The following is a 14,171-nucleotide window of genomic DNA, read 5'->3' on the forward strand; positions in this document are numbered from 1 at the left end:
ATTTTCAAGCAGATTTAAGTCAAAACTCTGCCACTAGATTTGGCCTTGTGTTTTACGTCATTGTCCTGCTGAACGGTGAATTTAATCTCACAGTGTCTGATGGAAAGCAAACAACCAGGCTTTCCTCTAGTATTGTGCCTGTGCTTAGCTCCATTCCGTTTCTTTTTTTTATCCAGAAAAACTCACCAGTCCTTAATGATGACAAGCATAGCCATAACATGATGCAGCCACCATTATGCTTGAAAATATGGAGAGTAGTAATATGTTTTGGGCAAATCCAATAAAACACAACACTTGGTATTCAGGACAAAAAAGGGAATTGCTTTGCCACATTTTGCAGTATTACTTTAGTTTGTTGCAAACATGATGCATGTTTTGGAATATTTTTATTCTGTGCAGGCTTCCTTCTTTTAACTCTGTAAACTAGTTTAGCATTGTGGAGTAACTACAACGTTGTCAATCCATCAGTTCTAACAGCCATTAAATTCTGTAACTGTTTGAAAGTCATCATTGGCCTCATGGTGAAATCCCTGAGCAGTTTCCACTCTGGCAATTTAGGAGTTTTTACTATCTTTTTAGTGATTGATACAATATCCAAAGTGTAATTAATAACTTCACCATGGGATATACAATGTCTGATTTTATTAATTTTTATCAATCTACCAATAGGTACTGTTCTTTGCGAGGCCTTGGAAAAGTTCCCTGGTCTTTGTGGTTAAATCTGTGTTTGAAATTCAACACTCGACTGAGGGTCCTTACAGATAATTGTATGTGTGGGGTACAGAGATGAGGTCATTACATATATATTTAGTTAACTATTGCACTTGTGACTTAAGCACATTTCTACTTCTGAACTTAGAGACTTGCCACCAAGGGGATGAATAGTTATTGACTCAAGACATCTCAGCTTTTCATTTTCAATTAATTTGTTTAAAAAAATCTAAATGTAATCTATTTTAAATTCTGTCTAACATAAAAAAAATTGAAAAAAGTCAAAGGGTGTGAATACTTTCTGAAGTCACTATCTGCTACAAAAAAACATTTAGCCTATTTGTTTACTAGTAAAACAAAACTTTAAAAACTGAAGAGAACATGAAAAACAAAATGCTTGGATTTCAGGTATACAAATTAAGTTCAGACCTTATGAATGGAAGTAATACAGGGAATAAATAAAAGGAAACAATTACCACACAATGCTCTCTAAAACCTATGAAAAGCAGATAAATGTTAAAGAATAGCTTATGTTACAAACCAGATTAGTTGAATCAGAGAATATGAAATCACCTGAGTAATTTGGTATATTTCTGAATACAAAAATAAGTAATCAACAATGTCCCCCTCCTTTAAAACCAGTGCTCTCTCAAATATGCTCCATTACAGTGTGCCCAGTCTTCACAGTTCAATTCCATCTGTACATACATATGAGAGTGGAGCCCTTTACACTTGTACCTGTATACGGGTTAAAATGGCAGATTTGGGCACTGATAAACACCTATATTGAAAGGCAGTGGCTGTACAGTAACATGTTATACATGACGTCAGAGCTCTGGCTCTGCGATATTCACAGCGGTGTATGGGTTTTGACTGATAGCAGTACTGAACTTGAGCACCTCACGCAACAAGACATTGTGATCGGTTTCCCTGAATTGCCTTGTGAAAGCCCAACACTTCAATATTGTATTTTATAACTAAGCTAGTCATGCTGGCAATAGAACAAGCTTTCAAATGATGCCCACCTGACCCAGATCTCGATTTATAATGGACCGTTTTTGGATTGAGTAAACAACAGTAATTGTGCAATTGCAGGAAGACAGGGTTGTGTTCTAAACAAAACAACTAAAAGTGTGCTTGCTCTAGTTCCTCAATGGCACAGTTAGGCAGAGCTCAAAAAAGCACCTTTATAGTTGAAGTGTATTGAAATTACTTAGGAACTGTGCACTTTGGAGAGGTGTGTGGCCACTTGGGAGACACCAGTTAGTCCTCTAACTTCTGTCTTATTTTGCGCCAACCCCACATTTTCCAGGAAAATTCTTATGTTATTGAATGTATTTTCCACAGTATTTTCTGATTTTATTATCAACAAATGCAGAGAAAGTAAATGTAAAATGCACATAAACTCAACAGTGGACTGTCAGGTGAACCGTTGTCCTCACCTTTGGTCTAATAATGTTCCCATATGATCGTCAAACTGTTCCCTTTCAATTGCTACTATAGTTATGCATTTTCATATAGTAGAAATAAGAAACATTTAAATTTAGCCCTATCCATATTGGCCAATTCACACAAGTGTAAAGGGTTAAGTCATATGTATATATTCTTATATTATACACAAACCACATTCGATACCAGTCAAAAGTTTGTACAAACCTACTCATTCCAGGGGTTTTCTTTATTTTTTACTATATTCTACACTGTAGAATAATAGTTCTGACATAAAAACCATGAAATCATCATGTAGTAACCAACAAAAAGTGTTAAAACAAATAGTATTAAAAAAAAGTATTAAAACAAATAAATATATATATATATATATTTCATATTTGAGATTCTTTAAAGTAGTCACCGTTTGCCTTGATGACATCTTTGCACACTCTTGGCATTCTCTCAACCAGCTTCATGAGGTAGTCACATGGAATGCATTTCAATTAACAGGTGTGCCTTAAGTTAATTTGTGGAATTCCTTCCCTTAGGGCTAGGGGGCAGCATTCGGAAGTTTGGATGACTGACGTGCTGAAAGTAAACTGCCTGTTACTCAGGTCCAGAAACTAGGATATGCATATAATTGGTAGTATTGGATAGACAATCTGAAGTTTCTAAAACCGTTAAAATAATGTCTGAGTATAACAGAACTGATATGGCAGGCAAAAACCCGAGGAAAATCCATCTGGAATTCTTTTTTTAGGTCACCACCCATTGAAAATGGAAATCAAAGGAAATCCTCCCAGATTGCAGTTCCTATGGCTTCCACCAGATGTCAACAGTCTTTAGAAAGGGTTTCAGGCTTGTTTTTTAATTTAAATTAGCTAGAATTTGTAGTTTTTCAAGGTGGCTCTCATTTTGACTGTAGTCTTGTGGCGCGCGGGGATGTGCGCGCACTTCATTATTTATCTCCGGTATTGAACACACTATTCTCCATCTTAAATTGTATTTAAGAGAGCAAAGCTATCATCAAGCCAAAGGGTGGCTACTTTGAAGAAACTCAAATATAAAATATATTTTGATTTGTTTTAACACATTTTTGGTTACTACATGATTCCATGTGTTTTTTCATCATTTTGATGTCTTCCCTATTATTGTACAATTTAGAAAATAGTACAAATAAAGAAAAACCCTTAAATGAGTAGGTGTGTCCAAACTCGACTGGTACGTGTTTCAGCTTACACCACACATCAACAACCTCAAAAACCGTGATTCAATCATAGCTATTAGGGCATTTATGAGAATATACACCATTATAAGAATAAAGTATACTGATAAGTAATTTTTAAAATGCTTTAACCTCTCCATTTGTTCCACTCTATAGGACGGTATGTGGGCCAATCCAGGGGCTTTGTAACAGCTTTAAAACAGCTTATTCCAGTCTCTGGTCGCCTCCATGAGATGCCGCTGGCCGTGGCCAATCCACTCCTCTTGGTTCTTGAAGAGTCGACCACAAAACCAGCAGGCGAACATTGATGACCTCTCTGTACCTCTAAATGAGGACTTCACCACCTCATACTTTTTCCTGCTAGACTTTCTAAACTTCAGTTTCAACAGAAATCGCTCTCGGACTCTACTTTTTGAAGTCTTAAGTCTGGAGCCACTGCTTTGTGACGAGGGACATTTAGCCTTGGAGCTTTTCCCCAGAAGTCCGGCTGGGCAGAGTTCAGCCAGAGCTTGAACTGTGTTTTGAGACAGTACCACCTTGGAAACAGCACCTTTGTACCTGTTGATGGACCTCATGATACTGGCCACTTCAGGAATGTCTGTATCAGGATGGTTGAGAACAACTACCGGCTGATTTCGGCGAGGGCACTTAATCTCTTGTAGTAAACTTAATGGATACAGTCTCAGTGTCCTCTCTGCATCTTTGGGTACAGTCTCCCAGAGCAAGGGAGACCCTTTTTCAGTTACCGCCTTGCTCGAGAGCCTCCTCGCTTTAGTCAAGTGCTCTGGGAGTTCATCACACAATGCTTTCCTGCGCCTCTTCCTTTGACTTAGCTGGCGACCTGGCCTTGGGTCAAGCGGGGATTTATTCAGACCTACGCCCGTTATCTGCCTGACCCTACCTTGCAAGTTGGATTGGGGGGAAAGAAGATTTGAGAGCTGTGAGGCCGTGACAGGGTTGTGGGAGGCATTTTGTATGGATATCAGTTTTTTCACTCCGGATGAGACTTTATTTGATGACATCAGAAAACATGGCATCTGTGTGGAATTTGTGGCCAGATAAATGGGCTTGTTGGCTGAAGAATGTGCACCACCAGAAAGGAACGCGCTACCATTGGCAGTTCTGACTATCTTATATACAACTTTATTTCCCCTACTTTCATTAGGTTGACCTTTCTGGTTCACAGACTTCCCATCAGGACTATTCATAAGCATCCCTGACTTAGCAGTAGAGATATACCTAACCAAGAAGGCTTGTTGCCCAGTGTGCAATGCAGTGGATCTGTTCACTGAGTTTGCCAGAACTGGACGGGACAAAAGTGGAGACTGCGAGCTTAAGCGTGCCAATTTGCTACCAGCATTGTGGGGGGCCTGACCTACAGGGACTGGCCTCTGGACTAAGTAACAAGTCTGCGGTGACTTTATGGTATTTTCTCCAGTCGAACTATGTGCTGCACCTGACAAGACAAGAGGACCTTTAAGAGCTGTGCTGTTGACTAGGTAGTGGCTTGCACTAGTGCTAGATCCAGGCTGAACAGTAGACAACAGCATAGCACCTTTTTCACTAGCACCTACAGTCTGTCCTAGAATGCTGAAACTTCCTCCATTGAGGGTGAGTGCCAGCCCTGTGGTTTTATTCTGTCTTTCAATTCCTGGCTTAACATAGGACACATTGATATGAGGAGTAGATTTGGTTATCAGCTTGAACCCTGGGTTGCCTTGGAGCTGCACAGGTACAGCATACCGGTTCTTTGCAGTCTGTAACAACATCTGCTGCTTTCCCTCTGCTGTTTTAAGGATCCTTAGCATAGTCGTAGGTGGCTTGACAGAATCGTGGCTGGCAGCTGAGCAGCCTATTCTATCTTTTTCAAGCTGGTGGCTAATGATAGCATCCGAATGCTCCTCCAGTATGCGACCCAAGACAGCCAAACTACTTATGCTCCCTGTTGCCCTTTCCAACAAAGGAACACACTCCTCCATTTTTACAGTAGGTTGGACTTGGTGTGTAGACCCAGAGTGTCCATGATTTGCCTTCTCAGTTTCCACTGGGGTGGCCAGATCCTCTACAGTAGCTATGCACTCGTCGACTTCAACACCACGGTCTGACACGCTTTCCATTACATTCTCTGTCTCCGCTTCCCCATTTCCAGACCCCTCATCTAGAGGTTGTGGGGATGCAGCCAATGTCAAACTCCATTCTTTCATCCAAACACTTTCATCCTCTGTCGAAAGCTCTGATGGATTTTTACAAGGTTCTGTTGAGTTGGGGGAAATGCTTGATGTTTCCTTTGAGTAATTATGAAAACTAAACAACTCTTGGTTAGGAGAATTCTTATTTTCAGCATTAATATCAGTCTCTCTGGAGTTGACAAATTCAGCTGGGTGTGACTCCAGTTGGGCCGTCAGATCTGGCGATAAAGTTTCAGTTTTAGCAGCCACACTGGAATGAATCTTATCGGACGTAGAATCAGAAGGATCCATCTCCTTGATAACTGAATGAGTCTTCTCAGCAGTATCATTAGAAGGTTGGATGTCACCAGTCATGGGTTCTGAGGGAGTCTTAGGTTTGTCGTTGGAGAGTAACGTCTCTCCTTTGGGCCGAGACAAATTTCCATTGATGGGGTCACTGATCTTATCAGCAGTAGCTGTACTCATGTCACCAACTCCAAGCATGTTGATTGTCTCTTCAGAAACTGGTTTGGGAAGCATGGTCTCATAAGCTGATTCAGAAGGCATGGTATTATGTGTGAGTATTTTGGCTGGAAGGAGCTCCACAGCAGTCACATTAGGGCTTGAATAAGCAGACATTTTGTCTGCTGTATTGTTACTCAGTTTACCGTTCTCAATCGTGGAGTGATCTGACTCTTTAGTCATTGAAGAAACTGCCAAGGAAGGAATCTGTTCACCCTTAAACGTATGTTGTTTATCAATCCTCTGCTCCACTGTGCGTTTTGCTTTCTGTGCTAGTTTGTCCAGTTTGGGCAATGTCTCCTTAATGCTAACGTCCTCTTCCTCTGGCTTCACTTGTACTGAAATTGCAGCATCGCCATCAGTCCCTGAGGGGCTTAGAACAGCCAAGTAAGGGGAGCTAGTATTTTCCCCATTTTCAGCCGTGTCTGAGCATTTACTTCCATCAGAGGTAGTGCCTATCATTGGGCAGTCCACTTCTTGCTCTGTAGATAAAATTTCATTTTCTGCAGAGAACTCTGGTTTTGCCGTTGGTATAACTTTGAGAACTAAATGCTTTTTACCGTCAACCATCTTGAAGCCCATTACTTTTGTAGTACAGTTAGGTGGAATAGAGATTTTATTTTTGACCATGAGAACAGTTAGTCCATTGGAGTTGTTGGGGTTTAGGGCATCAGCCCCATAACTGTCAAAACCTTCCTGGGTCTTTGGTGGTGGTATAGATGATACAGCCTGGGAGTCAATTTGTTGCTCATTCTTAAGAGCGCCTTTGAACCATTTCTTACTGTCCTTTTTCACACCTACAGCCCTTTCATGAAACTGTTGGGATTCCTCCAATGTTTTCTCTGGTTTCAGCACTCTTCCATTTTGGTTATGTAAACCCACTCCAGGAAGAGAATTCAGTTTTGACATCCACTGGGATTCCTTTGATTGACCACCTGCAGCAAGACTTTTCTTCAGCAGGAGTTTTAATCCTGGAGAGGAGTTTACCAGGGTATTGTTGCTGTCCTCCGTTGCTCTCCATACATTTTTATTATCTGCCTCCTCACCATGGACAGTTACCATGTGCTTTGTGAGGTATTCTCTCCGTGCTGCCCCATATCCACAGACCAGACACGTGAGGGGGAAGGTACCCGAGTAGAGTTTTAGGTGTCTCTGGTGCTCACCTCGGTTAGAGCTCACATGTTGACATTTCATACATTTGAGCTGGCTCTCATTGTGATGATGGATGTGCTGCACAAATGTTCCTGCGTCAACTGTTGAAAATTCACATTTTTCACAGTGAAAGTGGCCATTCTGGCTGTGAGACATGATATAGTGTCTAGTGAGCAGGAGGAGAGAGTACTGTACATCATCATTACAGATCTCGCATGTGACTAAAGTGTTCCTGTGCCCAATCCGATGGCGCTGAAGTGCAGGGAACTCATTTGTGGCAAAGCCACACAAGTCGCACGGATACGTCGGCAGGGTTCCCTTGTGGGCCACCTGAAAATGTTTGAGGAGGTCATTGGGGCTGTAGGTAGCTTCACCCTTACACTCTGAACACCCAAAGCTAAGTATTTTCCCAGAGAAGACTGCACCCTGCTGTATTTTACATGGGGACTTCATAGATGCTTTTCTGTCTGTCTTGTAACTACCCGACTCTTCAGATGTTTCATCGGGGTCACATTGGTCACTACATGGCAACACAGAAGTTTGACCTGCCATCTGGTCTGTGTGGTCCTTTATGGATTCCTTTTCTTCCTCAGCCTCCATGATGTCATCATGGCTTTCAGCAGGATCATCCTGTGTCATCAGGTTCTCTTCCATGCTTCAATATACAGGCTCCTATGAACAAGAGAAACGAGTGTCACAAACATGCGATCTACCAGCCCAAGACATCTTTCTCACTACGGAAACCGCCTTTGATTGAACAGTCAGTCAATCACAACTTGGGTATTCTGACTGACCTTGCAAATCAGGCATTGGTGTCAATGGAGAAATTGTGTGAAAACTAAAAATCAGGATTTTTGTCACGTCACAAATGTGAAAAATAAATTGTAAATCTGGTTTGTGGACAAAAATAAATGGTTACTTATACTTATATGACATGACCCTCTATGGAATCTATTCAATGTATTGTGTGATTTGTTACAGAATTACTAACTGACAAGCACAGGTTCTACTGATGTTACAGCTGTTCTTGAATGGCTCCGGTTATGACTTAAACCTGCAATATGTAACTGTGGACGACCCTACCAAATTAACATAGAAATGTGTGTAATAGATCTGACACTTATAGAAAGCAAGTCTAAGAAACAATAGATCTGTTCTGTGTGCGCCATTTCTGTGCTGCAGTTCTTAAGTTTTGTTTTTGCGTCTTTTACTTTCGGTTTTGTACACAAACTTCAAACCACTGAAAAGACAATGTTTTTGTCCCGTTTCCTGGTTGCTAAACTATTAGAAGTTTAGCAACCAGGAAATGGCAAAGCGATTTCTGCATAGTGCTTCTTTAAAAACCTTAACTGAATCAAGCAATATAATAATGGACATATTGCTGCATGCTAAATGGTTCAGCTGACTTGACCCAATGCAATGATTCAGACACAGTAGAAAATGTTCAATGGATTTTTCAGAAAGGGCATAATAACATTACAACTCCTGTTACTTTGCTGGTATGCCTATTACTTTAAATGGACGGAGTCCATTGTAAATTCCCAAAAGGAAAACCTGCTATCACTTTAGTTTAAAGAAATCAAAACCATTCAAAAAGATGATATGAAAGCTATATTAATGCTAAGTATTAATGCTAAGTTGGAAGGAGTCTCACATGACAAGGGAACAATGTTTCAAATTGTTGCATTGTTCTTTAAAAAAAAAGCTTCAGAAAAAAAAGTAAAACTATGATCCTTCAAGACATGAACAAACATACTATCTTTAGTCATATAACCTGAGACCTGACAACCTGATTTCAAGTATATGCAGTTCAACAACCGATGGCAGGCACAACAACAGCTATACTGTTACACTAATGATAACCATCTTCTGGTAGAGATGGAAAGGCATTCTCAATTAAATGTTAACTAGAAATTAGCTAGCCTACCTGGCAGAATGATATCGTGATTATTTGCATCAATCCAGTGGCCATTTGTTTTGCAAACACTGCAATCACATCACAACCGCTACAGAAACATAGCTAAACAAACATTAATTTGCTGATGCACACAATGCATTAAAAGGGTAACTGCACCCCAAAATCTAAATTTCTTAGATTTTTCCTAGACCTCCAAGGTAGTTTCCAGATGTTTTAAGTCCACAACAATTTAATGCACAACAAAATCGGATGTTCTTCTAGTAAACAAAATGTGTGTTTGTGTGACCAAAAACCTTAACCTAGGAAAAACAGAACAAAATTGAAAAAAAATGTGGGGAAAATTTGAAAAAATACATAATTTTTTATTACATTCAAACAGGTGTACACTTAACCTTTTTCACGTGTGAATTCCAAATATCTCTAACGGTCGCGCCAGCGTGAGTTGTTTTATGCACGTGATGTCAGAATGCAGTTTAAATTTAGGGGTGTTCCGCCTCAATAATTCACATAGAAGCAGCCCATTTAACTGTCGTCCTAGTCCCTTTGCAGAAAAACAGCCCCAAAGCATGATGTTTCCACCCCCATGCTTCACAGTAGGTATGGTGTTCTTTGGATGCAACTCAGCATTCTTTGTCCTCCAAACACAACGAGTTGAGTTTTTACCAAAAAGTTATATTTTGGTTTCATCTGACCATATGACATTCTCCCAATCTTCTTCTGGATCATTGCTCTCTAGCAAATGATGGCCTGGACATGTACTGGCTTAAGCAGGGGGACACGTCTGGCACTGCAGGATTTGAGTCCCTGGCGGTGTAGTGTGTTACTGATGGTAGGCTTTGTTACTTTGGTCCCAGCTTTCTGCAGGTCATTCACTAGGTCCCCCCATGTGGTTCTGGGATTTTTGCTCACCGTTCTTGTGATCATTTTGACCCCACGGGGTGAGATCTTGTGTGGAGCCCCAGATCGAGGGAGATTATCAGTGGTCTTGTAGGTCTTGCATTTCCTAATAATTGCTCCCACAGTTGATTTCTTCAAACCAAGCTGCTTACATATTGCAGATTGTCTTCCCAGCCTGGTGCAATTTTGATTCTGGTGTCCTTTGACAGCTCTTTGGTCTTGGCCATAGTGGAGTTTGGAGTGTGACTGTTTGAGGTTGTGGACAGGTGTCTTTTATACTGATAACAAGTTCAAACAGGTGTCATTAATACAGGTAACAAGTGGAGGACAGAGGAGCCTCTTAAAGAAGAAGTTACAGGTCTGTGAGAGTCAGAAATCTTGCTTGCTTGTAGGTGACCAAATACTTATTTTCCACCATCATTTGCAAATAAATTCATTAAAAATCCTACAATGATTTTCTGGATTCTTTTCCAAATTTTGTCTGTCATAGTTGAAGTGTACCTATGATGAAAATTACAGGCCTCTCTCATCTTTTTAATTGGGAGAATTTGCACAATTGGTGGCTGACTAAATACTTTTTTACCCCACTGCATGTATGCAAACTGTGTTCCATACAGGAATGAAAACAAACCAGTGATACTTTTCACGTCTTGCGCAACTCTCAACAATGTACCCAGTTCCTAGTTGGCCTACTTATTTATTGCCCAAAGGAATAACCTCAACCAAATTCCAAAGACTGGTGACATCCAGTGGAAGCGGTAGGAACTGAAAACAGGTCCTAAGAAATATCCTTTGGCAATGACATCTCAGGGAACAGAGAGAATAAGAAAAACAATTCTGAACAGTTAGTCCTCGGGGTTTTGCCTGCTACATAAGTTCTGTTATACTCACAGACATGATTCAAACAGTTTTATAAACTTCAGAGTGTTTTCTATCCAAATATCTGAATAATATGCATATCTTATAATCTTAGCATGAGTAGCAGGAAGTTTAAATTGGGCACGCTATTTATCCAAAAGTGAAAATTCTGCCACCTAGACCCAAGAGGTTAATAAAGGCCCCAGGGTCTACAACACCACTAAGCAAGGGGCATCCCCAAGGAAGCGGCAACATGAGTTGTGGAGAATTACAGATCAGGGTTAGGTTATAAAAGAAATATCCAAAACTTTGAACATCCCACGGAGCACCATTAAATCCATTATTATTATTAAATCCTATCCAATATACAGTATCTGTGGGGTCATATTGCACTTCCTAAGGCTTCCACTAAATGTCAACAGTCTTTAGAACCTTGTTTCAGGCTTCTACTGTGAAGTGGGAGAGAATGAGAGCTGATTGAGTCATGGCTCTGCCAGAAGGCCATGTGCTCAGTCAGGCGTGCGCCCGTGAGAGTTAGCTCCGTTCCCTTTCATTTCTAAAGACAAAGGAGTTCTCCAGTTGAAACATTATTTTAGATTCATGATAAAAACATCTTAAAGATTGATTATATAGATCGTTTGACATGTTTCTACGAACTGTAATGTAACTTTTTTGACTCTGTCTGGACCTAGTGCCTGCGCATTTGTATCAATGTACTAAATGCGAACAAATATGAGGTATTTGGACATAAATTATAGACTTTATTGAACAAAATTAACATTTACTGTGGAACTGGGATTCCTGGGAGTGCAATCTGATGAAGATCAAAGGTAAGTGAATATTTATAATGCTATTTCTGACTTTTATTGACTCCATAACAAGTATCTGTATTGCTTGTTTTGGTCTACTCAGATTATTCCATGGTGTGCTTATTCCGTAAAGCTTTGTTGAAATCTGACACAGCGGTTGCATTAAGGAGAAGTATATCTTTAATTCCATGCATAACAGTTGTATTTTCATCAACATTTATGATGAGTATTTCTGTAAATTAACGTGGCTCTCTGCACTTTCACCGGATGTTTTGGAGGCAAAACATAACGCGCCAATGTAAACAGAGATTTTTGGATACAAATATGAACTTTATCGAACAAAACATACATGTATCGTGTAACATGAAGTCCTGTGAGTGCCATCTGATGAAGATCATCAAAAGGTTAGTGATTCATTTTCTCTATTTCTGCTTTTTGTGACTCTTCTCTTTGGCTGGAATTTTTTTTGTGACTAGGTACTGACCTCACATAATCTCATGGTATGCTTTTATCGTAAAGCCTTTTTGAAATCGGACACTGTGGTGGGATTAACAACAAATTTAACTTCAAAATGGTGTATAATACATGTATGTTTGAGGAATTTTAATTATGAGATTTCTGTTTGAATTTGGCGCCCTGCACTTTCACTGGATGTTGGCCAGGTGGGACGTTAGCGTCCCACATACCCTAGAGAGGTTAAGCCAAGAACACCATGCTTCACTGTGGCAGCATCATGCTTGTGGGGATACACCACCCCCCCCCCCCCCCCCCCCCCGCCAGGGACTGGGAAACTGGTCAGAATTGAAGAAATTATGGATGGCGCTAAATACAGGGAAATCCTTGAGGGAAACCTGTTTCAGTCTTCCAGAGATTTGAGACTGGGGCGGAGGTTCACCTTCTAGCAGGACATTGACCGTAAGCATACTGCTAAAGAAACACTTAAATGTCTTAGAATGGCCTAGTCAAAGCCCAGACCTCAATCCAATTGAGAATCTGTGGTAGGACTTAAAGATTGCTGTACACCAGCGGAACCCATACAACTTGCCTTGAAGAATGGGCAAAAATCCCAGCGGCTAGATGTTCCAAGCTTATAGAGACATACCCCAAGAGATTTGCAGCTGTAATTGCTGCAAAAGGTGGGGGGGGGGTGAATAGTTATGCACGCTCAAGTTCTGTTTTTGTGTCTTATTTCACATCTTCAAAGTGGTAGGCATGTTGTGTAAATCAAATGATACAAATCACCCCCCCAAAAATCCCTTATAATTTTAGGGTGTAAGGCAACAAAATAGGAAAAATGTCAAGGGGGAGAATACTTTCACAAGCCACTGTACTTTTTTGAAGGTTGTACTGATTATGATGAGCTAATGCTGTTTGTTGACATTATACAATGCATTCTGGGTATCACGTAAACTTCTGTCAGACCAAACATGTTATAATGAGGTGAAGGAATGGTTCACGCATCTTTCAAGTAAACTTCCGGAAGTGAATGATCGTAGATGACACACCCCTTCAACATGCATACTGCAAACAGACCAAACTCATCTGGTCTCCGGTTATCTTTGGTTGTCGTGAAAAAACAAACAGGGTGCTCGCGAAAACTACGCATCGTCAGATTACTACACATCGAAGTGTTTCTATATTTTTATCAATGGTGAGCTCAACCGTGATGTGATGAACTGTTAATAGTAATTGCTAGTAGCTAATTCATATTGTGCTTTATGTCAGCTGAGTGTTAGCTAAATATGACCACTACGTCAATCTTTCCACAGAGTTAGGACTAATATAGCCTACATTTTCCGGTTTGGATGTCCAAAAATAAACTGGTCACATTCATATGACAACTTTGTAAGGACTGTTTGTGCTAAATATTTCTGTGAAAAAACAGTGGCTGGCTGAAACACTGACTATTGCATCAATCAAAACTGGAAAGAGGTTTCAGCGTACGTTCAACTACATATTCATGATCTCCAGCACCAAACCAGTGTCTACATGTGAAAACAGCATGTTTCTATGATCTGTGGTTAAAAAGGTCATAAAAAAATGCTTCTCTGTGACATCACAGGATGGGATTTTCAAAACCTGCTGCTAGCCCAAGAGCAGGTATTTGCTTGCTCCCCACATCACCACAAATCTCAGTGTTTGAAAATCACATTTTTTTAATTAATGTTTAAACTGATGATAATGTCAGATGTAACATTAAAAATGTATTTGTTTCTACAAAACTTAGAAAAGCGCCATTTTCACATATGTTGACACTAGTATTGTGCTGGAGATAATGAAGTTACCCTTTAAGTCACAGATGCCTGTTTGTCACACTCAAGTCCACAAAGTGAATATTTATTCACTTCAAATTATGAAATATATAAAATCAGTAACAAGATGGTAACTTTCCCATGAAGAAAATTATTTTTGTGGAAGAGGATTAAAGCGTTTTACTAAAGTGAAGCGGTGAGATATAGTCAAAAGGTTAACATTAAAAT

At 40.1% G+C, this 14,171-nt stretch overlaps 1 protein-coding gene across 1 annotated transcript; it reads right to left on the reverse strand.

Annotated features, from left to right (window-relative positions):
- Nucleotides 1-3,271: 3,271 nt before the first annotated feature.
- LOC116352696 (zinc finger protein 518A-like) lies at nucleotides 3,272-7,876 on the reverse strand. The gene has a single exon (XM_031799840.1). It carries the CDS (start codon nucleotides 7,861-7,863, stop codon nucleotides 3,562-3,564), a length of 4,302 nt encoding a protein of 1,433 aa, XP_031655700.1. The 5' UTR covers nucleotides 7,864-7,876; the 3' UTR covers nucleotides 3,272-3,561.
- Between the last annotated feature and the right edge of the window lie 6,295 nt (nucleotides 7,877-14,171).

This window comes from Oncorhynchus kisutch, linkage group LG20 (assembly GCF_002021735.2).
Source record: "Oncorhynchus kisutch isolate 150728-3 linkage group LG20, Okis_V2, whole genome shotgun sequence".
In the NCBI taxonomy this organism is placed as follows: Eukaryota; Metazoa; Chordata; class Actinopteri; order Salmoniformes; family Salmonidae; genus Oncorhynchus; species Oncorhynchus kisutch.

Bases quoted from the DNA above. Each gene is read 5' to 3' on its own strand.
- LOC116352696 (XM_031799840.1), bottom strand. From the start codon at position 7,863: ATGGAAGAGAACCTGATGACACAGGATGATCCTGCTGAAAGCCATGAT.